Source organism: Bactrocera neohumeralis, chromosome 4 (assembly GCF_024586455.1).
Source record: "Bactrocera neohumeralis isolate Rockhampton chromosome 4, APGP_CSIRO_Bneo_wtdbg2-racon-allhic-juicebox.fasta_v2, whole genome shotgun sequence".
Classification (NCBI taxonomy): Eukaryota; Metazoa; Arthropoda; class Insecta; order Diptera; family Tephritidae; genus Bactrocera; species Bactrocera neohumeralis.
Window position 1 is genome coordinate 50,297,782 of NC_065921.1, and position 26,936 is coordinate 50,324,717.

At 35.6% G+C, this 26,936-nt stretch overlaps 1 protein-coding gene across 6 annotated transcripts in view; it reads right to left on the reverse strand.

Annotated features, from left to right (window-relative positions):
* LOC126754515 (sodium-dependent neutral amino acid transporter B(0)AT3) overlaps positions 1–26,936 on the reverse strand; it is a 66,369-nt gene that overhangs the window by 27,867 nt on the left and 11,566 nt on the right. For all 6 annotated transcript variants that reach the window (XM_050466562.1, XM_050466560.1, XM_050466563.1 and 3 more), the window contains exon 2: positions 25,100–25,409. In XM_050466562.1, coding sequence (XP_050322519.1) covers positions 25,100–25,370 — 271 coding nt within the window. In that variant the 5' untranslated portion in view covers positions 25,371–25,409. The remainder of the gene's footprint in view (positions 1–25,099; positions 25,410–26,936) is intronic.

A 26,936-nucleotide genomic window follows, 5' to 3' on the forward strand; every position in this document is an offset into this window, starting at 1 on the left:
TTATGACTGATTACGGCCATTTTCGCATATATATAAATTTCGATAATATTGCCGAATTTCGTTGAATTTCGATAATATTGTCGAATAGATCCTGGATATTGACTTTCACCTAAATGTGGGCGGTGACACGCTGAACGTCCAATTTTAACACCGGCACCTGTAAAGACCTTTCGAACCATATCGGGTGTAAAATTTTTTATTTCTTTAGATTGGTTCCAGAAAAAACGTGTACAAAGAGACATCGGTCGTATGCAAAAATAGGTTAGTTCCTTAACCTTTAAAATAAGTGAAAAACAAACATATTTTAAGAACAAGAATTAATGTTTATTTATTTAATTGCGTATATAATGTGTATTTGCACAATTATAGTTACTTAAGAAAAAAAGATCTGCTTAAAAATTATGTAAATTAAATGAAAGACAAGTTCAGGAAATAAAAACATTTATGTGAAATAGCCTTATTGTTAACCAGAAGAATTGGTTATTCAACTATTAAGGTAAGAAAAAATTAATATGATATTCATAAATACAGGAACATGTGTAAATTTAATTTCTGTCATCATCAGTGACTCGCATTCGCTTGCTTCGAATGCGTATAAAATCACATACTTACATAAATGTAGAATTTGCGCCATGTCATTTTCAATGCTACTCGTATGAGACCAGTAAACTGGCTTATATACACAAATAGGAAATTCTTCTAAATTCGTGATATGAACATATTTCGCAAAAATTAAACCAAATAAAATTAACTTTTAGTATTTTTAACAAAATTGAATGAATCCGAAATTAACTATTTTCACAGGGTGAGTAGGGATGCCAAAAAGATTTACCCTCAGCAAATTTAGTTTAGGAGATATGGTTAGTATCAATTCAGAGTTTAGTATCTTAATTCGGAGCTTAGTTATAGCACTTTATAATATTCGACTAATGGGGTTTTGTGCCAATCTTCCTTGGTGCCAAGGAATTAATGTACCAAGTTTCATTAAGTTTACTCAAGTAATCGCTTGCACGGACGTAGACAGTCACTCGGATTTCAACTCGTCTCGTCAATTCCCTTTTGTGAACAATGGTCAGAGCAATTGCCAATAGCATAAACTTGGGAGAATGATCAATGTATACCGTGTAAAGACATAATTAGGTTTAGGGGAATATACACGTAACTTGTTTGGTCGAGGGCCGAGGTTCGTTCTTCGAAAGAAAATACTTTTAATGACAGACGTCAATTCACCACCAGACTGACAGTTCTACAAGTAAAAAGAATGATCCCACTATAATACTGTCAAAATACAGTTTAAAGAGAGCGGTTTTTACCTAATTCCGTAGTTGTACGATTTTTAGACAGCAGCACATAAACTAACTCGATCGACACGAGGCAGAAACACAATGTGAGACATGCGTTTTTAAATACATGAACACGAGTCTCACGTATATAACTTGTTTCGATTCTCCTTAGCGACCCTGATTTTAAAATCCATCTGATTCATTCTTTTCGTAGTATAAAAATCAAGAACTACTCAATATGTCCGGAAAAACTTTGTTTGAATATTGCCACTTACTGATTAAAAATTGTCCAAATCGAACTAAAACTATTCAATCCCCAGATGCCGGAAATGTAGACCACACAGCCTATTGCTTAATTATTTTTGAAAATAGCGGTTAATGTGTGATATATATAATTTAAACTCAGGGATAATTCTTTCTTACAATGGTATGTCTCAAATAATTAATATTACTCAGCCCTCATATACTCGTACCTAATAGAACATTTTTCAAACTTCCGGCTGACTTTATACCCCAAATATTGGCCAATACACTCAGTCCTTTTTTTACGCGATCTCTTTTTACGCTATTTCACTTTAACGCGGTTATTTTCGCAGCGCAAATTCCTTTTTTTACGCGAGCGTCTCACTTTAACGCGATTGCTTTTTTTCGTTTTTTGCTTGGTCTTAAACTTGCAGCAGAATTGGAAAATTATTTTGTAGCAAATGATACTGATGCCGAACGTGCACGAATTTTTCAAAAAGAATTGAGTCTCTGCATGTTAAGATATAAAGAACTACATCGGAACTTATTGGGTCCAAAAAGAAGCATTCAAACTCGGAGATGCTAAGTCAATCAGAACATCAATCCATAGTTCTTACTATTGATTCTGATAGAAATTCTAGTTATATCAGTGCCGGCCATCAAAATAAGCGGCTAAGAATAATTTCCACTACGGATAATGACAGTGATTAAACAGCATTCAACGCTTTTTTCAATAAATCTACCTATTTTCTATTTTCGTCTCTTTTATATATGGTTTTTGTTTTGTATTTTTTATTTTGTTATTAATGAATAAATCATAAGTCTGAAATTTGAAACTTATTGTATTGTTTTTGAATATTTTTTTGCGCGTATATTTTGTTATACGCGATATTTTTTATATTCGGAACCAATTCGTCATTTAATATTGGAAAACTAACCATTTTTACGCGATTAGTGGCAGAACCAAAAATCGCGTAAAAAAAGGACTGAGTGTATATGAATTATCTTAATTAAATTTTGAGAACGCATTTTTCTTTTAACGAAGCATCTCTGTGTCTAAATTCGATTAAATCTGGTGAAAACTTGCCCTAGCTCCATATAAGATATATCAATATTTTGAAACATCCGATTGATATTACTCCTTATAAGTATATGTATTGTTGATTGTATGTGATGTACCTTAATATACATAGAACTCGGAAACCATCTTTTTCTATTAATAATACTATGTAGTAAAGCCAAAAATAGGCAACATACCTATCTCCCATAAACCTGTTAAAATATTTTCAAACATCCAATTGACCTTATGCCGCATACATATATGGTCAATACTATCAATTCCGATCTTCTGGTTGACATTTTGCACATCAACTCGATATATTAAATTTAGCCTCTTCGGTTAAGTTTATGTCGGATATATCTCATGTGAGATACATTACTTCGCTGACAGGAAATAAAATATAGTTATTAAACTAAATGACCTATAATATACCTTAGTAAAATACAAAAATATGCCCATTTTGGGTTTGAGCAGGCCGTGAATCAAGTACAGTTTCTTCGTTTTATTAGCATGAACTACGAAAAAAAAGTTAACATTTCATTGATACTTCAGATTTTAGTATTCATAGTATAAACATGTGTAAGTTATAGAAGCTACACATGTTTATACTTTTTCCCCTTCTAAAAGTGTCAAAATAATTTTTTGAGATTTTTGAATTCAAAGTAACGTTACAAGGAAAGTAGGCCGTCATATTGTTTGATCTTATCGTCTTCTAATTATTTTTTAAGGGCTCCATAGAACTGCAAAGATATCAACTTCTTTCGAAGGCTTAACTAAAATATGCGTTCATATAATTTCAGAATCTAAGCCACATACATGGTTTGTCCGGAAAATAATGAATTGACTCGATTTAAAAATATTATTGAATATATATTGCCAGCGCGATTTCCAAGCATTGAAGGCGTCACGGAACTCATCCTCCGGAATAGCCTTGCAAGGAAACCGTCCGGGGGAACCAGGCCTTGGTTAGGTAGCTGCTCGGAAGTACAATCGCGTCGGAAGAAAATCAGTCTTATTACATTCGAGAGAGACCCTGTATGAACATACATATATGTACATAAGTATTTGCATATATGTGTGTATTAGGGCGGGTCGATTTGTGGGGACGCAAAAAAATCGCCCATTGCTCTATGAAAATCATATTCTAGGGATCAAAATAAGAAACTTTGCCGAAGGAACTATACCTCTGAAACGAGTTCTGGTGTCCCCCAATTTGGGTCGAACTTTTGGGTAGGAAATTTTGAAATAGAATTGAAATTCCCATTTCACTCTTATTACCTCTGAAAGTGAGGAGAACTAAAGCAATAACCACTATGGTATTTCAAGAAAAATAATAAGTGAAGTGACCATTCCAAATCAAAAAGTTTACAATGAATCTCCCATCCTCTACACCGCAAGATGAAGCAACTACATCAACAACTATCGAAAACCCAATGAGTCATATACCCAAGCATGATGTTACTGTTTTTGGTGTGTCTACTGATTTGACTGATCTTAATTTACCAACCCATCTGGATATCTTGAGATATTATTTTTACTTAAGCGAACGTGCTAAAACAGAACAAAACAATTAAGGAAGGGCTAAGTTCGGGTGTCACCGAACATTTTATACTCTCGCATGATAAAGTGATAATCGAGATTTCATTATACGTCATTTACATATTTTTCAAATACCGTATTTTTGTAAAGTTTTATTCCGCTATCATCATTGGTTCCTAATGTATATACTCGTATTATACAGAAAAGGCATCAGATGGAATTCAAAACAGCGTTATATTGGAAGAAGGCATGGTTGTGAACCGATTTCACCCATATTTCGTACATGTCATCAGGGTGTTAAGAAAATATTATGTGTATACCGAATTTCATTGAAATCGGTCTAGTAGTTCCTGAGATATGGTTTTTGGTCCATAAGTGGGCGAGGCCACGCCCACCATCTTCCTTCTGCAATTTCTTCCGTAAAATTTAGTGTTTTTGACGTTTTTTGTTAGTCGGTTAACGCACTTTTAGTGATTTTCAATATAACCTTTGTATAAGAGGTGGGCGTGGTTATTATCCGATTTCTTCCATTTTTGAACTGTATATGGAAATGCCTGAAGAAAACGACTCTGTAGAGTTTGGTTGACATAGCTATAGTAGTCTCCGAGATATGTACAAAAAACTTAGTAGGGGGCGGAGCCACGCCCACTTTTCCAAAAAAGTTACGTCCAAATATGCCCCTCCCTAATGCGATCCTTTGTGCCAAATTTCACTTTAATATCTTTATTTATGGCTTAGTTATGACACTTTATACGTTTTCGGTTTTCGCCATTTTGTGGGCGTGGCAGTGGGCCGATTTTGCCCATCTTCGAACTTAACCTTCTTATGGAGCCAAGAAATACGTGTACCAAGTTTCATCATGATATCTCAATTTTTACTCAAGTTACAGCTTGCATGGACGGACGGACAGACGGACGGACGGACAGACAGACATCCGGATTTCGACTCTACTCGTCACCCTGATCACTTTGGTATATATAACCCTATATCTGACTCTTTTAGTTTTAGGACTTACAAACAACCGTTATGTGAACTAAACTATAATACTCTCCTTAGCAACATTGTTGTGAGAGTATAAAAAGTTTTCCCATAAATCATTCACTATTCAAGTACAAGATAAGTTGATTGGAATTTGGGAAAAACTTGGTATAGAAATAATGCAGAAAAAAGGTGTATGTAATAAATTGAATAAATTGCTTGAGAAGTATCAAGAGCAAATTAAGAGAAGAAACAACACCCAACAATTTACAGAGTATGTAAAATCTCTGGAAACAATTTTTTACATTGGAACATGTAAATGCGATTTGAAGGCAGCTCCATGTGCATGCGGCTGGGTTCCCGAACGCCTCAAAGAGTTCATGCACGATCAACATAATCAGAGAAGACTAACAATGAATGCATTAATGATGGAAACTGAAGAGCAAGGAGCAACGTCTATGTCATCAATGCCAACATACCAAGATCCCGATGATTCAACATACGCACCGCTTACGATTGTTTTAACTTTGCCTTGGTATGTGACAGATTTGGTGTGCCTGACAGAGTAGCATCAGCATTGGGAACCGCTCTTTTGCAAGATCTTAAAATTAAAGATAAGCATGGGAAACCTCTCATCATGGATAAATCGAAAGTTCGCAGAGCAAAAGAGAAATGCAGACAAGAAGTGCTTCATAAACGGTTAGATGATACCAATTTGTTAGCGTTTTCATTCGATGGCAGAAAAGATGATACTTTAACGATAGATAAAATTGATGAGAAGTATCATACTAGAATGGTGAAAGAACCTCATCTTGTTATTTTGAGAGAACCCAATTCTGAATTGATTGGTTACGTAAGACTGGAACATGAAACCGCTGAATACAAAACAACCAAATTAAATGGTTTTTTCAACGATAAAAATATATCACTGGATACATTAATTGGAATATGCATTGACGGTGAGCCAACAAACACTGGCCCACACGGTGGAATTATACTACGATTCGAATTGCTGTTAAAAAGACCATTGCATTGGTTTGTTTGCCTTCTACACTTCAACGAACTTCCGTTTCGGCATTTGTTTGAAGCTTTGGATAAATCAACCAGCACTGGACCAAGATCGGAAACCGGAAAACTGAGCCGCCAAATCGAAACTTGTGAAACTCTTCCGGTAAGTTATTGCTATCACTCATTTATTATAATTGTCAACCATTTTTAATTATTTTATTATTATATATTTTTAGGTGGTGGACGGCTTCCAGAAAATTGAGTTGCAAAATATGCCCCCTGCTCCAGAAAAAAAAGAATTTTCCACCGATTCGAAGTACTTATACGATATGGCCCATGCAATTTCTAGCGGCGTGGTTCCGGTGGATCTGGCTAACATCAAACCAGGGAAAATTGTACATTCTCGGTGGCTCACCAAGGCCGCTAGATTATTGCGATTATATGTGACAACGGAAAATTCAGATGTAAATTTAAGAATTCTGATTGAATTTATAATTAAATGTTATGTGCCAATGTACTTCAATATCAAGTATTACAGCTCTGTCGTGTACGGCAGTGCATTATTTTTCAAGTTCATTGGTTGGTCACGATTTCTAGAACCTCGTTTACGCAAAATTGTCAATCAAGTAATTAAAGATAATTCATATTAAGCGCATTCGGAAAATATCTTGTTGTCAATGTTGTTTGATGATAGGAAAGAAAAGCGCGACTGTGTCATCAAGAAAATTCTACGCTATTGAACCGATGTTGACGAGCCAATGGAACTTAGAGTTTATAAAAAACCAGATATAAACTTTAATTGCACAAGTTATACGGAAATGATCAATTTGAATGATATAAATATCGTATTTAAACCACCATTCACGTGAAGCATTCCGTACGATACATTGAAAGAATATTTAAATCAAGATGATCCACCGTTTAATGATTCAAAAATTCCATCACACATACAAGGAACGGAACGACATGTTCAAATGCTAGCTAGCGTTTCCAAGCGGGTTATACCGGAAAATGTAGAGGCTGTTATGGCGACGAAATTAGAGAGCCGTGCGAAATTGCCCAGACTTGAAAGTAAAAAGACTTCAAACAATAATTTTTTTTTAGTTTCTTTTCTATAACTCACTTAAATTAACTTTTTCATTTACATATGTTCTGACTAAATAAATTTCTTAAGAGAAAAAATATATATTATTATAAATAAATAAATAGAAATAAATAAAAAACATAGCCATTTAGCTGATTTTTTCATGTAAAGGCCAAAAATGGTGATTTTTTGAAATGATTGTATGGGGAAGCCACCAGGGGAGTTCCAAGGGGTGTGCCACTGGCATGGGTGGATCGGCCGTCCAAAGTGGACTCGATTGGAGCACTCTAAATGGGTCAAAGTGGGATTTTTCAAAATTTGCCCCTACCCAAAAGTTCGACCCAAATTGGGGGACATCAAAATTCGTTTTAGAGGTATGGTTCCTTCGGCAAAGTTTCTTATTTTGATCCCTAGAATATGATTTTCATAGAGCAATGGGCGATTTTTAAATCGACCCGCCCTAGTGTGAATATTGCTATTTCATTTGATTACATGACGCCGCATAAAGGAATATAGTATATGTTATCAATAAATTTCAAGAAAGGGATTTTCTCCTAATTCCCGCAATAGCATGCATACATAGTTATCAAGAGTATGTAATTCCTTATCTTTTTCTATTATAAGAATTTTTTATTTAAACATTTATTTATTGACAAATTTATGTATATAAAAGTGCTGTCGACTAATAATTAAAATAAGAGTTTAAACATAATTGTCTCATTTTCTTAATTATAACAATGATTATTATGATATAAGCTAAATTATGACACCATCTAAGAAACTAAAACCTATTTGAAGAAAAAATTTAAGAATATACATGTATAAATACTCGTATAAAGCTTTTATCTACTTTTGCCAATATTACACAATATTAACATGTCACATGCTAATAAAATATTCTCCGAGATTCAATAAGGTACAGTTTGGTTAGATTTGGACAATTTTTGGTAATAGGGTGGCATACTTTAAAAGCATTATTCGTACAAAGTGTATTCCTTTATATTTATTGATATTTGATTTTAAAATTGCCTTATATGGGAAGAAAGCGTGATTGTTGTCCGATGTCGCCCATTTACGCACTGTACCACCTGCAAATATTGATGTAGTGCATTTATTTAAATAGAGAAAAGCTGCAGTATAAATACATATTGCACTGCAAAGAGGACAAACAAGCGCCTTGAAGACATCAAACTGGGATTTCGAGATATGAGGACTGGCTCTACCAATATGAACTGCGATACTACGATTTTTTAAATGTTTTGAACGAATTTAATGAATTTAATAGGAAAATTAAATTCATTAATTTTGTTATTTTTAAAATTTGGAATCTTTCAACTTTGGAATGATTGAATATTTCTTCATTAAATCTTTTTTTATGTTCTGAGAGGGGGAAGACCTATCCTCTAATGTCGAATGTAGGTTATTTCAGTCTTTATTGCGGATTTTAACACTAGATTTACCAAGAAATTGTTATATCTCAAAATGGCTGTTGTGGGTATAAACGAGTATAATAATTTACATATATGCGTCGTAGGCTTCACTTTAACGTAATCATAATGATGGAATAGGCTTTTCTACATTCGTTCATGGATATCGATTGTGTGACCAAAGAGATCACATATATAATCAGTACACTGTTACTTCACCTTCGTTTTTAAACTACATAGCTTAACTTTTTGACATTTAAGCCCCATTGAATAAGAGCATGTTCAATGGTGCTCGGTTGAAAATAGTCAAGCCTAAAATGCAAGAGGTTTTTCGTGTCAAGTAGCATAAGTATAGAATTCTATGTTTTCAAGTTTAAGTATATGACATGCAACATCAAAGTCCGACTTTGAAGCACAGTGAAATTTTAAGCCAATAGAAATTCCTTATACTCGTATTAGGGGTATTCGCTTGCTCTTGCAAGATTGCAGATTGTAAAAATACTATACCGAAATATACAAGGGCACGAGAGCACCCATTGCAGAATCTAGTGATATATGAACGGCTGATTCGGTCAATTTATTGTGAATGACTTTTATGCATGGCTATTGTGAATTGGCGCACCTTCTGCATACATTTTTAACAAAGAAACTGTAACAAATCTTTATAATTTAAATAAAAATTATAAAATCTATTTAAAACTTACCTTCCTCAACAATTTAACGACGTAATATGTCTTCATGTAAAATGACAGCTAAAACAAGGTTGTGACATTGCACACAAATATACATGGGTTTTGGTCTGACATATTTTGCAGCCATTGCAAATAATTTTCTGCGTGTGTTTGTTGTTGTGTCGGTGCACCAAGAGAAAATATATGCAATTCTTGCACCGTGCAAGGGTTTTGCAAGAGCAAGAGAATACCCCTATTGAATAATCCGAAGTTTTTGTTGTCTTGCAAAGATATGAAGTTGTTCAATGGAGCTCTTAATCACTGTGATCGGCGATATTTGCATAGATTTTGTTTTTGAACAACGATCTCCGCGTCGTTGTCATTACTATCATCAACATTTTGCTGTGGAGAAAAATAATTTTGATCTGCACTAGAACCTTGACCATTGTCAATAGTTGTTATTTTTCCCTTTGCTGTACTCTAAAGTTTCTCGTAAAATAGTATTATAAGTATTTAGGATCGAGTCCATTATCATATGTGCAAATAATTGTTTGTATATTTTTTAAGGATTTAAACAAATGTATAAGAAATATGTCGTCACCTAAAATTCAAAACAACGTATTAAAAAAATCGAAATTGAATTATACATACTGTTATATTCTAATAATTATAATATTAATACAATTAGGGTGAAACAAAAGATTCGTTCTTAACGAAAAAAACCTTTTTCTTAACATTAGGAAGTGACGCATTACGATTTATGATTTCCCATATAAATAACAAACGAATATTTGCTATTTACTTTGCATGTTTAATTGTACAAATTATTGTGTACTGAAAATTAAAATAATCATATCCTTTTAGAGAATTTAACGATCTACAAAACAGCTTTGAATTGATATTTTGTTAAGTCAAATCGTTTAGAAGTTATTCGAGATTAAAGTCCAACCTTAAACCGTAAAAGGTTATACTTATGTACATATTTAAATTTTTTTTATATTTTTCTACAAAATAAATTTCCCATATTCATAAAATATCTTATTTGCCGTAAATAGACTAGAGAAGAAGTCTTTGAAAATGTTAAAAAAAGAAAGAGCTTCAAAGTAAGATTAAACCCATCTTAAACGATAGTTAAAATTAAAAACATTAAAAGAAAAATAGTTTACAAAACTATGAGTCCCATAGAAAAAAATTTTGTCGTTAATAAAAAGATACATAAATTTTGTATATAGACTTTTCTCACATAACCTCAAATTTATGTGGAAAAGTCAAATAATCAAGTACTTGCGTTTTTGTAATCTTGCAACATGTTACTTCATAGGAAAATAGTTTTGTTCATCTAACGATTTTTGTGTCACCTAAAAGTAATAGTAAATAAAGAGTTATGCATATATATGAAAACTGGATGTCAGTCTGTCCGTTTGTCTGTACAAGCTGTAGCTTCAATAAAACTGAAGACATATTTCTTGGCAAAGAAGTGAGGACGAGTTCGTAATAGGCGTAATCGAACCCTACAAATGCCCACAAAACACCTTAAATCGAAAATATAGGGTTTGTCCGGAAAGTAATTGGACTAAGTCGATTTAAAAAAAATTATTGAACCAATCGTTACAATTTTTTAAAAACTTTCTAAATAGACTCCTTCTGCATGCCAGCGCAATTTCCATGCATTGCAGGCGTCACGGAGGGCTTCTCCGGAATAGCCTTGTGCTTGTTGTATGGTATGGTATGGGGAGCCACATCTGGGCTGTATGACAGCTGCGAAAGCGTTGGGATTCCGGTCTTAGTTCGGTAGCTGTTCAAGCGGGGCGTTGTCGTGGTGCAACATCCAATCGGATGCGATGTCTTGTCGGACCCGAATGACCTTCGTTTGAGTCTCTTGAGGACTTCCACGTAAAATTTGGAGTTGACGGTTTGTCCAGGATGAACAAATTCATGTTGGACGATGCCTTTGATGTCAAATAAACAATGGGCATTGTTTTCACTTTGGATTTGCTCATTGTTCCGGTCTTCATCAGCGACTTCTTCTTGCCCCTTCAAAAAAGCCTGGTGCCACCGAAACACACTACTTCTTGCTAAAGCATCATCTGGGTAAGCGTACTAGATCATATCAAACGTCCCTGTCGCAGATTTACCGAGTTTCACACAGAATTTAATCGCGTCCTCTGCTCTTACGAACGCTGCATTTTCGGCTTGCACCACTCACAGAAACACGTCGAGCGAAAATGTTTGTCCTGACTCTCCAGATGCTCGAAGACAACTGACCAGCCGCTCCTTCGTTAGCTAGGAACGCCCTCTACCGAATCCAGGCGATGCGCGCACACTCCGAAGTACAGTCGCGACGGAAGAAAATCAGTCCTATTACTTTCCGGACAAATCCTGTATATAGTATAAAATGCCATAACTGCTAAATAAATTAAGATATATAAATATAATTTTAAATCACCTAATTCTTTCACTTTCCAGCTCGCAAATCAATCATCAACGAATATATCTGATTAAAAATTTATCGACAAATATGTGTGTTACCTTAGTGAAAACAAAATATCGTGGTTCACTAATACAATGTATATTTGTACCTAAAATGATGAAAACTTGCCCTAACCCCCATCTAACTCATATAACGATTTTCAAACAACCGGCTCACTTTATTCTATGTTTATCGCTGATGGTAAGTGTACCTTAATGAAATGGGCATATTATTAGTAAGTGGCGTCTTAATAAAATGTCCTTTTTTCAAAAATACATAGATAAAAATCTAATATAGCATATGTATAAAATAAATTCCGACTTTCCAACTGACTAAACCGTGAGGTTGGTCTAAATGTGAGATATTTTAACAAAATTAAATGGATAAGTTTACTTGAAAATTATATGGTTTACTACTGAATATTAATGGAATTTGTCTAAGCCTTATATCCCTAATATAAAGAATTTTGACTCTTTAGTTTACCACATCAACTCACTTACATTTCATCTCTGCGGTTGAGTTTATATCATATATTTATCATTTGAGAATGTATTTAAAGTAATTTCTTTAGAAACGATGAAAGTATATGAAAACAACTAATTGAGTACATGATCTTCAATATAGTAAATTAATAAGGTACCATGCATTGTGATTGTTATCTATATGTCTGCCTGGGCAATCGATAACTTGAGTAAACTTTAATAAATTGTGACCAAACTTCGTACACATATTTCACAAAACGCCATTAACCGAAAACCTGAAAATTCCGAAAAAAATGTAAGCAAAAAATTTGAAAAAGTGGTTCCGCTGTCTAATTAGTTTAATATACATATCTCCTAAACCACTAAAGGTACAACAACCATATTTACTTAGCGCAGGTGTTATAAGAACACATACCGAAAGTGTGAAAAAATTTAATTGGAAGATAACCCCGCTCACTCCCCAAATAAAGGAACTGTTCAAAACAAAACTTAAATCAATAACCAAAGATATTAAATTTCACCACCAAGGCGGTGTAAGGATTCAATGGGAGTCGGTGTGAAAATGAGGAAACGCCCACTTTTTGGTGAAATCGGAAATATCACGACCGACCGACCGATTCCGACTCAATTTGAACATAGCATTCTTCTCATATTCCTATGTCACACTGCAAGAATGGACGAAATCGAACTACAATCATGCCTACAAATCAAGAAGTAATTAATATAACGGTATACAATTTTGCATTAGGAATTCCTTTAAAATATGCCACCTTATACCGAATATATTGAATCCAGTATCTATAGTATATCCGAAAATATCGGCCAATGCGTGAGATATATAGTACAACTGAAAATCAGAAAGAATTCATTCCTGACAATAGTATTTCTGTGTATAAGAATGTGTTGAATCGGGTCAATACTTTCCTGAGCCCCCATATAACTAATATAAAAATTTTCGAACTTCCATGTGACTTAATACTGGATATTTCGGCCAATATATGAGTTAGCTCAATTTAGCAAAGTTTTCTTTAATGATATTATTTAAAAACTCGCATAACTACCATATATTTCATAAACAGATGCAAATAAGCAAATGTAACTTAACTTGCATTTTTTAAGTTTTCAAATAAATTTTTTATTACTTTCTGTAAAATTACTACTTTCGATGCATCGATGTTTTTATAAGATGGATCGCATAACATCGATGTCAAGTTTCAATACATCATATCGACTAAAACATCGATGTTTTGTTAATGCATTGCATTGACATGTGACTATGAAAATACTTACTATATAACAGCAGAAACGCAGAACAGTAAATTCTGAGTGGTACTCGTATGCAATCATTTGTTTGCCAGTTATCTTTCACGAAATCAGGAAAACCAGCCCCGAAGACAAATCACTCTTCACCACCATCATGCTAGCTCTTGCACATCAACTGAAACAACTGCATTTTTGAGTATTCAAAACATCGATTTAATGAGTCATCCTCCATGTAGTCCTGACTTGGCACCGAATTACCGTTCGTAAAAAATAAACTGAGAGATCAACGGTTTTCGATATCTGAAGAGGCGTTTGATGCGTTCAAAAGGAATGCTTTGGAGATACCTCAATCAGTGTTCAAACGCATGCAAAAGTGTATAGATCTTAATGTATCGGCGGATACTGCGTCGAATACCTTCAGTACTAGAGTGTTTTTGTCCATTCATTGATGGTAAATTACAGTACTTAACCGTATGTTTAGACTTCGGTCCAATACCTTTAATGCACAAGTTTTACAACAAATATGAGAGGTCCATGCTTTGTTTTGGTCCCCAAGTTTAACACCAAAATACAGTTCGTAAGCTTTTAGTACAAGCGGAGTAAAAGTACGTTTTTTCGATTTACGAGCTAGTCCTTCGCACACATAACAAAAACTATTGGCACAATGTACGCACTGCCTAAGCATTGTACCTAAAAATCTTAAACACAGTATTTTTAAAAACGGAAAAGAATATGAACTCAAAAACGTTTTGCTATCCAAACATAGAACACGTAACCGATTCGGACACCGTTAGTCTACTGATAAACTTTGTAAAACAAAATGAAAATACACTTTTTACTTCAAACAAGCTGACAGAACCGGGGCCCTATTCTGTAACTCGATTCGAAAAAAAATTTACTCGAATTCGGATTTTTTATATTCTGTAACTCGATTTTCGCATTTTCAAGCCAATTTTCGAATAAAATATTCTTTAGCTTTTGAGTTGTAGAAAGCAAAAACGAAAATTGGACGTACTTATTCTGGCACAGGGTGGTACAACTTTCGCATAATTATAAAGTAGATCCGAATTTCGAATAGAATACATTTCCGAATCGAGATACAGAATAGGGCCCCCGGTCTGAACTGGATAAATTCCTGATCGTATGAAAATATGAGATGATGCAATAAGTATAATGAAATTTTGGGTATTGAAAAATCTCAATCCGCAGGTTACAGAATATCTGAGGGTTATAGAAAAATTCTCTCTCTGGGCATCAAACTGCATTAGAAACACCTAAGCATTTTCAGGTCACAAATTATGTGTCTACCAGTGTAATTTATATGTATGTATGTATGTATATGCATTTTATACGTTCATTGAATTTTACTAAGATTTACCGATATAGTACATATGTATATACATATATGGTATACAGGCACCCGGAAGTTTTAAATCCTTATATACATATATGAGTATAATAGCGGGATTCTGTAACCAGTCTCTAGTCTCTATTTGAGACATTTTGAGGCAAAGTCTCAATTTGAGACTAGTTACTATTCACTAAACAGTCTCTAGCGTTAGTCTCAAAATATTGAGACCTCGTAGTTAGCAGGTCACAAAACTAAAAAGAACTCTTGTCTGCCATTTTAAATATACTGAATAGAGATCATCATAGATATTAATCGATTGTCGTTTCTTTATATTTTGTAAGCAACTCAAAAACGAAAAGGTTAAAAATAAACCAATTTTACATAAATTTCGTAAATATTATGAAACAAAGTCAACATATATTTTTATTTTCATTGATAATTATGTTTTTTCACTATGTTATAGAATATTTAATATTTGTTATCGACATATTTATTTTCATTCAAGTGTAAAAACATCTCTGAATAATGAAATGTAATAGAGTTTGTGACTGTCACTTACAGAATAGCAAAATCATCTCAAGTCTCAAAAATTGTCTCTAACTTAAAATCTCAAATTTAGAGACTTGAGACTGTCTCAAGTTACAGAATCGCACGGTAAGAGGGATAGGGGCAGTATTAACCCAGTCTTATATCAGTATATACGGCATATGGTATATAGGGGCTAGGGAAATTTTATCCATTTTAGACGGAAAGGTACAGTATACCAAACAAATTATCTTCGATTTTCAATAATATTTTTCATATTTTGTGTAAATAGCCAGCCATAGGCACTGGGGTCGATATCTTCGGCAACGCCACACCTATTGTCCAATTTTGGTGAGGCATTCAGTTAGCACTTTTAGTAGCCGTTATATAACTAGTGTTGGGGTTATAATCCGATTTCACCCATTTTCAAACTATCGGAGGAGATGTCGAAAGAATTTGATCTGATCAATTTTGGTCGTTTTAGCTTAAGTGGTTTGGTAGATATTTACGTTAAGCTTATTAAGGCGGGACCATTACCACTCCTTCAATATTTTAAAAACCACAAATGCTTCACCCTAATGATTGTTTGCAAGTAACCCTGGAGGTAACAGATTCACAAACACATTAAAACATTTTCAGCTGTCCACCAAAACTTTTACATTTTCTGGAATTTTCAATTGAATGGGAGAATACGTAAGTAAGATAGAGAAAAACTATCGACATTCTAAACATATTGTAATATTAACTTGCTAGAATAGGAAAGACAAATACCCAAATTTTCAAGAAGAAGAAAAAAACGAAAAGCGCAGTTTCCTTTGGATTTTAAAGAGATAAGTTCCTACCTTGATAAGTTTATTTAAGTTTAACGGAAAAGCTGAAGGAGGAGAAAAAGGTAAGCATTGTGATTTGTATGTTGTCTGTATAATTAAAATTTTAATATTACAGAAAATCATTTGGAGCATTTGGAACATTTGCAGAATTTTAATATAATATTGCGAATTACCAACATTTCATGTGAATAAGTTAAAAATTATTAACTTTACTTTAAATAAATGCAGTTAAATAGTGTATATTTAATTCAAGAAGTTGTGTTTTAGATTGTGCATTTAATTCAAGAAGTTGTGTTTTAAATTTGTGTGAAATATATAACAATTTGGACATGAATGTGCTAACAAATTTGTTCCAAAAATGGAAGAACTGAACTTTTAGTTGACATTTGTGTGAAATATATAACGTGTGCATTATATCTACATACATACATATATAAACATGTGTAAATGTAAACAATTTGAAATCCAAATTGAAACGAATTGTTCAGTTACAATTATAATTGGGCCGACTTTAGAATACCGTTAAAACGGGTATGGTCGGATATAGGAGATTCTCCAGATCAATATTGCAATCCTTTAGTTGATGTTAAATAAATATAATTGACCAATAAGTTTAATATTAAATTTAATATAAAGGTATACTTGTAGGTACAGTTTCAGAAAATTAGATAGATTTAAGTAGGTTAGATATTAAATATCAGTATTTTTCCATACCTATAGATGATAAGTTCTTTTAGTTCCACTCATTCATCAACTTTTTTTTATAATTTTTCACAGAATGAATTTCGATAACCTTGTGGAAGAAATGGATTCCGAAGTGGAATGCTCACAACCGTTGAGCCCCCACAGAGGTTGTACTGAATATATGTATGTAAATATTTTGCATTTTTTAATAATATGTTTTTTTACAGATAAAGTGTATAAAAAAATTTTATAATCTTGTTGCGCTTCTTCAGAAGAACCTTCAAAAATTGTACCGTCACCATCGTCTAGCGGCCACGAAGGTATAATGTATTAATAAGGTATAATGTAAAAAAATACGTTTATGTATTTCAGATATAATCCAGAAGCTGGATGCCATTGAGACAAAGGTGGCAAAACTCATAAATGGTGTTGATGATCATCTCACTGCCAAAGGCTCTAGAAAGACAAAGTAAGTAATGCAGTTTTACATTTACAAAATAAAACAGATGCTAATTTTTATATTTTAATTTTCTAGATGCCAGAAAAGGCCGAGATGCAGGCACAAAGTAAGCTATTGCGCGAATGCCGCGTCATAGCGGCAAAGACACACCATTCAATTAACCGCATCACCAGTGACTTGGAGGACGCGCATTATGTGGAGCTCTCTTCGAAATTGCCCATGTCAGCACATGCGCTTCGTGAAAGACAACAAACTTTCACAAAAGGAAAGCACATATTCCATATGTACATATCAGTTATAAGTTGTACATGTTAGTTTTAAGTTGCATACATTAGTTCTAAGTTGCACATATTAGTTTTAAGTTGTAGTTTCTAGTTTTACTTTTTTATACAAATGTGAATTCTGAATTATAATTTTTATATAGAGGTAAACTTAATCTTGTATTATATTTGATTTTAATAACAAGTTGACATTTTCTGCCGAATGTAATAATAAAATACAAATTATTAGTTTAAGTAAATATGAGGGAGGATGGAGTCATGTGTAGAAGTTCACGCAAGTGAGGAAAGTTCTCTGATCGCCATTCACTTGGGAATGGCCAGAAACGATTCTTGTACACATGGCTCAGGCAGCTCACGACTTCCGGTCTTTGACCAAGTATCCTCTGGGTAGCCTAAGAACATCCGTTCGAAGGCGAGCTAAAGTGAGAAGGCGAAACATTCCCTACAAGGGTTGTGCGCTGGGTTTGGGACCCGCTACGTAAAAAAAACACCCCCAGTGAATAAGTATAACCAGCCTCGGATGAGAGACCCCCCTTTTGATGACGACCATGGCAAACGAAATAAGGACTACGAATTGAGGGCATGCACCTGGAATGTCCGGTCCCTTAATTGGGAAGGTGCCGCTGCCCAGCTGGTTGATGTCCTCGTAAAAACAAAGACTGACATCGCCGCCGTCCAAGAAATGCGATGGACGGGACAAGGACAGAGACGAGTAGGTCCTTGTGACATTTACTACAGTGGCCATATAAAGGAGCGCAAGTTTGGTGTAGGATTCGTGGTGGGAGAGAGACTCCGTCGTCGAGTACTATCATTCACTGCGGTGAATGAACGTCTAGCCACAATCCGCATCAAAGCGAGGTTCTTCAACATATCGCTGATGCGCTTGGAGCGCACTTATGAAGGCTGCCCCCGCCACGATGTCAAAATCGTGCTTGGCGACTTTAACGCCAGGTTGGGCAAAGAAGGTGTCTTTGGCACTACGGTCGGTAAATTCGGCCTCCACGACGAAACATCCCCTAATGGGTTGAGGCTGATTGACTTCGCCGGGGCCCGAAATATGGTTATCTGTAGTACTAGATTCCAGCATAAGAAGATTCATCAAGCTACCTGGCTGTCTCCGGATCGAAAAACTACCAACCAGATCGATCATGTTGTGATAGACGGAAGACACGTCTCCAGTGTTTTAGATGTGCGTGCGCTCCGAGGTCCTAACATCGACTCGGACCACTATCTTGTTGCAGCTAAGATTCGCACCCGCCTCTGTGCAGCAAAAAACGCGCGCCACCAAACACAAGGAAGGTTCGACGTCGAGAAGCTGCGATCACAACAGACAGCCGAACGATTTTCTACTCGGCTTGCACTCCTGCTCTCTGAGAGCACTCGTCAACAACTCGGTACAAGGGAACTGTGGGACGGAATTTCAAACTCCTTACGTACAGCTGCAACCGAAACCATTGGTTTTCGGAAAGTGCAAAAGAACAGCTGGTACGACGAGGAGTGCCGTGTCGCAGCGGAGAGAAAACAGGCTGCCTACCTCGCAACGTTACGATCGACCACTACACGTGCGGGATGGGATAGATACCGAGAGTTGAAGAGGGAAGCGAGACGCATTTGTAGACAGAAGAAGAAAGAGGCTGAAATGCGTGAGTACGAAGAGCTTGATAAGCTGGCCGACAGGGGTAATGCTCGAAAATTCTACGAAAAAATGCGGCGGCTTACGGAAGGTTTCAAGACCGGAGCGTATTCCTGTAGAACCCCCAAAGGTGATCTAGTCACTGATGCCCAGAGCATACTTAAATTATGGAGGGAACACTTCTCCAGCCTGCTGAATGGCAGTGAACGCACAACACCAGGAGAAGGAGAACCCGATTCCCCAATCGATGACGATGGAGCAGACGTTCCATTACCCGACCATGAAGAAGTTCGAATAGCAATTGCCCGCCTGAAGAACAACAAAGCGGCAGGGGCCGACGGATTGCCGGCCGAGCTATTCAAACACGGCGGCGAAGAACTGATAAGGTGCATGCATCAGCTTCTTTGTAAAATATGGTCGGACGAAAGCATGCCCAATGATTGGAATTTAAGTGTGCTTTGCCCAATCCATAAAAAAGGAGACCCCACAATCTGCGCCAACTACCGTGGGATTAGCCTCCTCAACATCGCATATAAGGTTCTATCGAGCGTATTGTGTGAAAGATTAAAGCCCACCGTCAACAAACTGATTGGACCTTATCAGTGTGGCTTTAGACCTGGCAAATCAACAACCGACCAGATATTCACCATGCGCCAAATCTTGGAAAAGACCCGTGAAAGGAGAATCGACACACACCACCTCTTCGTCGATTTCAAAGCTGCTTTCGACAGCACGAAAAGGAGCTGCCTTTATGCCGCGATGTCTGAATTTGGTATCCCCGCAAAACTAATACGGCTGTATAAACTGACGTTGAGTAACACCAAAAGCTCCATCAGGATCGGGAAGGACCTCTCCGAGCCGTTCGATACCAAACGAGGTTTCAGACAAGGCGATTCCCTATCGTGCGACTTTTTCAACCTGCTTTTGGAGAAAATAGTTCGAGCCGCAGAACTAAATAGAGAAGGTACCATCTTCTATAAGACTGTACAGCTGTGGCGTATGCCGATGATATTGATATCATCGGCCTCAACACCCGCGCCGTTAGTTCTGCTTTCTCCAGGCTGGACAAGGAAGCACAGAAAATGGGTCTGGCAGTGAACGAGGGCAAGACGAAATATCTCCTGTCATCAAACAAACAGTCGTCGCACTCGCGACTTGGCACTCACGTCACTGTTGACAGTCATAACTTTGAAGTCGTAGATAATTTCGTCTATCTTGGAACCAGCGTAAACACCACCAACAATGTCAGCCTAGAAATCCAACGCAGGATAACTCTTGCCAACAGGTGCTACTTCGGACTGAGTAGGCAATTGAAAAGCAAAGTCCTCTCTCGACAAACAAAAACCAAACTCTATAAGTCACTCATAATTCCCGTCCTGGTGTATGGTGCAGAGTCTTGGACGATGTCAACAACGGATGAGTCGACGTTCTGCGAAAGATTTATGGTCCTTTGCGCGTTAGCCACGGCGAATACCGCATTTGATGGAACGATGAGCTGTACGAGATATACGACGACATCGACATAGTTCAGCGAATTAAAAGGCAGCGGCAACGCTAACTAGGTCATGTTGTCCGGATGGACGAAAACGCTCCAGCTCTGAAAGTATTCGACGCAGTACCCGCCGGGGGAAGCAGAGGAAGAGGAAGACCTCCACTCCGTTGGAAGGACCAAGTGGAGAAGGGCCTGGCTTCGCTTGGAATATCCAATTGGCGCCACGTAGCGAAAAGAAGAAACGACTGGCGCGCTGTTGTTAACTCGGCTATAATCGCTTAAGCGGTTTCTACGCCAATTAAGAAGAAGAAGAAATATGATTTTATAATTAAATAAAGCAAATTAATATAAAAAACACTGGATTTTATTTAAAAGGATTGAATTTGCTAGAAGTAACAAGTGGGTAACAGATATGCTTGTTAGTGCTTGTTCCTGCTAACATGTTTATATGTTAAAGGTAACAAACTGCTAACCAAAATAATGACACTAACAGATATTTGGGTAACAAATACTTTTTGTTATGCATAACGCATAGGTAAGCTATGCGCTAACAAAAGTATTAGTTACCCGTAACAGACTGTAAAAATATTTGCTAACAAATGTTGTCTGTTAGAACAAGGCAGCATGCACGCTTACACGTTTGCTAACAGCTACCCGTCTTGCAGGGAAATATTTGAATCTTATTGGAGAGTTTAGTTATGTCACTTTATAGGTTTTGGATTAACGGAGTTACTTTTACTTTTTTACTTTTGTTAAAGTTTTAAGAAATTTTTTAATGCAAAATGTATATTATTAAAAAAAATTAAACAAATCCATTATCATGCAACGAAAAAATAACAACAACTAAATTTGCACATTTTTGACACTGTCAAGGAACTCTTTACACATTCTTTTTATACTCTCGCAACAAAGTTGCTAAGGAGAGTATTATAGTTTTGTTCACATAACGGTTGTTTGTAAGTCCTAAAACTAAAAGAGTCAGATATAGGGTTATATATACCAAAGTGATCAGGGTGACGAGTAGAGTTGAAATCCGGATGTCTGTCTGTCCGTCCGTCCGTCTGTTCGTCCGTCTGTCCGTCCGCCTGTCCGTCCGTCCGTCTGTCCGTCCGTCCGTGCAAGCTGTAACTTGAGTAAAAATTGAGATATCATGATGACGTATTCCTTGGCTCCATAAGAAGGTTAAGTTCGAAGATGGGAAAAATCGGCCCACTGCCACGCCCACAAAATGGCGAAAACCGAAAACGTATAAAGTGTCATAACTAAGCTATAAATAAAGATATTAAAGTGAAATTTGGCACAAAGGATCGCATTAGGGAGGGGCATATTTGGACGTAACTTTTTTGGAAAAGTGGGCGTGGCTCCGCCCCCTACTAAGTTTTTTGTACATATCTCGGAGACTACTATAGCTATGTCAACCAAACTCTACAGAGTCGTTTCCTTCAGGCATTTCCATATACAGTTCAAAAATGGAAGAAATTGGATAATAACCACGCCCACCTCCCATACATAGGTTATGTTGAAAATCACTAAAAGTGCGTTAACCGACTAACAAAAAACGTCAGAAACACTAAATTTTACGGAAGAAATGGCAAAAGGAAGCTGCACCTAAGCTTTTTTAAAAATTGAAAATGGGCGTGGCGTCGCCCACTTATGGACCAAAAATTATATCGCAGGAAATTCTTCACCGATTTCAATGAAAATCTGTATATAATATTTTCTTAACACCCTGATGACATGTACAAAATATGGGTGAAATCGGTTCACAACCACGCCTTCTTCCAATATAACGCTATTTTGAATTCCATCTGATGCCTTCTCTGTATACATTAGGAACCAATGATGATAGCGGAATAAACCTTTACACAAATACGGTATTTGAAAAATATGTAAATGACGGATAATGAAATCTCGATTATCACTTTATCATGCGAGAGTATAAAATGTTCGGTGACACCCGAACTTAGCCCTTCCTTACTTGTCCTTATTCTCGTTTTAAACAGAAACGGTAATTAACCGTTCTTTTAATTTGATTGTGATGTGTGTTTTGGTGAGAGCATATCTAAATCGTGACTAACTGCAGTTTTAAAATGCTTGGTAAAAGATTAACATTTGAGGTAGTACAATTGATTTTCTACAATCACCAATTGGGGAAATCTGTTGCGGAGTTGGTTGAAATGTTTCCGGTATCCCGAAAAACTATTTATAATGTCATAAATCGCGACGTCAGAATAGAAGCAAAGAGTCTAGGTGGCCGCAGGAGAAAAATTGACAAACGATCAGACCGCTTAATCATGAGAAAAACTTCTTAGAGACTTAGACGAACGATTTTTCTTCTTCGGTTACAATTATATGAAAAAAATGTAGCGAAATTTTAATTTTTTGTAAAAATGTCTGCCAAAAATTAAATTTTCAAGTTCTTTCCTTGTCCAAGTTCTAAGTAAAGGCCTTACCTAAAACGTTTTTTTCACTTTAGTTATCCTACCATCGCGGCCGAATATTTTTTCCAAGGGGTAACCGGAAATTTCGTCTCAATGGCCGAGTTTAAAATAATTTTTTCCAAAAATTTCAGAGTTTCTTTGTTAGTATGTAGTGTGGGTTTGTAGCAATAAAAGATTGTAATAAAATATTTCATGTGAGAAATAAATTGTTGAAAAAAGACTGATTTTCACCCGACGAGACCCATGTAACCCCATAAGCTAAAACTTAGTTGTATCACACAAGACTGTACGCCAAGCTATTCTACAGCATGAGTACACATCAAGAGTTGCTCGAAAAACACCAATGCTTTTTTTAGTCAATATGGAAAAGCGCTTCACATTCGTTTTAGCGATATCAATCAACCGGTAGAGTATTGGGATGACGTCATAATTTGTGACGAAACCAAAATGATGATGTATTATAATGTTGGCAGAGTAAGGCGTTAACTGCGCTTGAGCGCAAAGCATCATCCTAACAGTAAATTTTGGAAAACTATCAGTAATGATTTGGGGTTGCATCTTCAGCCGAGGGGTGAGAGACCTAGCATTCACAATGTGCAACGAAATTACGTTTTTTTTAACAACCTGTAGCCAATATTTAAATTTTATCATGAAAATGATCCAACGATGTTATTAACATATAATATACATATATATATGTATATACCATGCGTAAAGAGCTTAAGGAGCGGATTTGGCTTCTTTACAATTGTGGCAAGGGCATTAATACCCCACAGCAGAGCTCTGACCTTAATCCCATTGAAAATTAGTGGGTCCACCGAAGGAAAACGGTGGCGAAAAGGAGCCCAAAAATCGCACAACACTGAAATCTGCCATTCTCGAAGAGTGGCACAAGATCCCATTGGAAAATGGCCTACCAAAATTGATGCATTCACATTTTTTGTCAATATTTTCACGGTAACTAAGGATTTTGTTTTTGGCTCACTCTAATATATACATACATACTATACGAGTATATCCAAATAGCTTCTGCTATCAAATATAGTGATGTTACAGCCAAAATTAATTTTTTGTTTTAACATGAGTAGACTTATGAAAAGTGCTGCTACGTTATTTTGCATTATATGTGACATTATATACCAAAATTATGTATGTGTATGTATATACATATGTATATATATATATAAAAGGAAGTCGTGATAGTTACACCATTTATAACTCAAGAACGTCTGAATCGATTTGGCTGAAAATTGGTGGAGAGGTAGCTTAGTACCAGGGTAAGGACATAGGATACTTTTTATCTCTTTGTGTTAAAATTCATAAATGCAAAAGTTATATTTGAAATCATAAGCACTTATTCGAAATTCATGTAAGAATCATTTGACAATTTTAGTGATTCAAAAATGGAGAGAAATAAGTAAAATTTTCATATTCATACATGTTTAGTATATTTAGTATATTGGTTATATTGATTGTGCTCCTGAACTCGAGAGTTTTTTTAGGACAAACCCATCAGATTTATTTAATATCAAAACAAAAAATGGCATTGACATTTTCGTCGTCAAGGCATTGCGGTTACTTTGCTAGATTATGGGCAAAGGACGCAAATGTATTCAAAACAAACCAAACGTGATATATGTATAGCAGAATAATTGGAGTGTTGATAAAAAGGTTTATTATAATTTTAATTGCACAGTGCAATGCAATATCAAAACGGTATGTATATGCGTACTTTTTTTGTAAACTAACAAATGCTATTTCTCCTTAACTAATAGCTATGATCTAACTAATAGAAATCATATAGATGGTAGTAGTAGTATTATCTATGTATCAGCCACAGTAAAACGTGGACGGGTCCTCTAATATATAATGTAAATGAATTTAATATACTTACCTCCACCATTCTGTTGGCACAAATACGGAAATCGCCAAATGTTTCCCAGACCAACAGAATACCCGATTATACTGAGGAAAAATTGCATTTTTCCAGACCATGCTGCACGATCGGGCTCGCCACCCGGTACCTCCACTGAGCTTACCGAATTTCGCTGAGAAGCAGTAAGAACAATTGTTACTCCATGAGTACCATCGCCCCGCGCTCGAGTATTTAATGGCGCCATTTCATGTCCATTTCTTGGAGCATCTACAATTTTTGTTGCAGCCATCAACAAAATACCGATAGTCTAGTATTTATTAATGCGATTCTGCGGAATAATAAATCATCATAAATAAATGCACTTATAATGTTTGAGAAAATATATACATATATTTTGCTCACTTGTTTGGATTTTGATTTATATGACAAAAACCTCAAAATTTTATAAACATTATTGATCTTTCCAACAATTTTTTTATGAACAAATTGTATAATGGCAAATCAACACTTACATTTTTAATTGTTGTCTCATATGGGTAAATTAAATTGCTTTAGGTGTTATATTCAGATTAACATTAGTGAAGCACAAATATTTAATCGAATAATATATACATATGTAAGTGTAAATAAAAAATCTCCCATACAAGCGATAACTGGAAATTAAGGTATAGTAAACAAATTTGGTACAAATCTTCCCAATATAATTGTTCCCGATTCCGATTGACTTTTCACTTTACGTTGTATTTTATACAAGTACCGCTATGAGCTAAAAATAGTAAGACTTTTTAATTTTATTTTTTTTAAACAAATTTGCTCAGCGCAAATATTATAAGAACTTCTACCGACAGTGTGAAAATGGATGAAATCGGAAGATGACCTCGTTCACTCCCCATAAAACGGTTCCATTCAAAACTACTAAACGCGCAATAAATCAATAACTAAAACGCCAAACATATTACATTTTACCTCCGAGATGGTATGATAAGACTTTATTGCAGCCGCTCACCTTTTGGTGAAATGACATATCTCGGGACCCGATTCCGACTAAACTTAGTACGTAGCATTCTTCTCTTATTCCTATGTCACAGTGCGAAAACGGGCAAAATTGGATCACGCCTACTTCTTATATAACACAATTTTAAATTCCGTTTGACTTTTTCACCTTGCACTAAACAAATCAAGAAGTAATTTTATAATTACTACGGAATAATCGCACTAATAATTCCTTTAAAGTATGCCACCATATCACCCAAAATCGGTAAATGCGGGAGATATGCAATTGAAATTCAAAGTGAATTCTTTTCTGACAATAGTAATTCTGTGTATCAAAAATGGATTGAATCGGGTCAATACTTCCCTGAGCCCCCATATACCTAATGTATGTATGTGCAAATCTTCGAGCTCCCAGGTACCTTTATACTGATATATCGGCCAATATTTGAATTATCTCATTGAAATCTAACGAACGTCTTTTACTCATTACAGTATATATTTGTACTTAAAATAAATAAAATTGACGAAAACTTTACCTAACACCCGTATAACTATTATCAGTATTTTCGAACTTTCGGACTCTGCTCCATATGATTGGTGATTGTATAGTATTTGAGTTATCTTAATGAAACCGAAGGAACTTTTCTTGTATGCCGCATTAATATAGTTAATATAATATATCGAGTCGATACTACCCCAACTCCCATATACTTAATACTTTTTCGTTTAACTAACAAATCTTATGTCGAATTTGTCGGTCTATATGTATGAATTATATAGAGTACATGTACGAGTACTATATATGTATATAAAATTGCTTAGAATCTGGTCGTCTGTTTGACGTTTTACATCTTGATTCTTG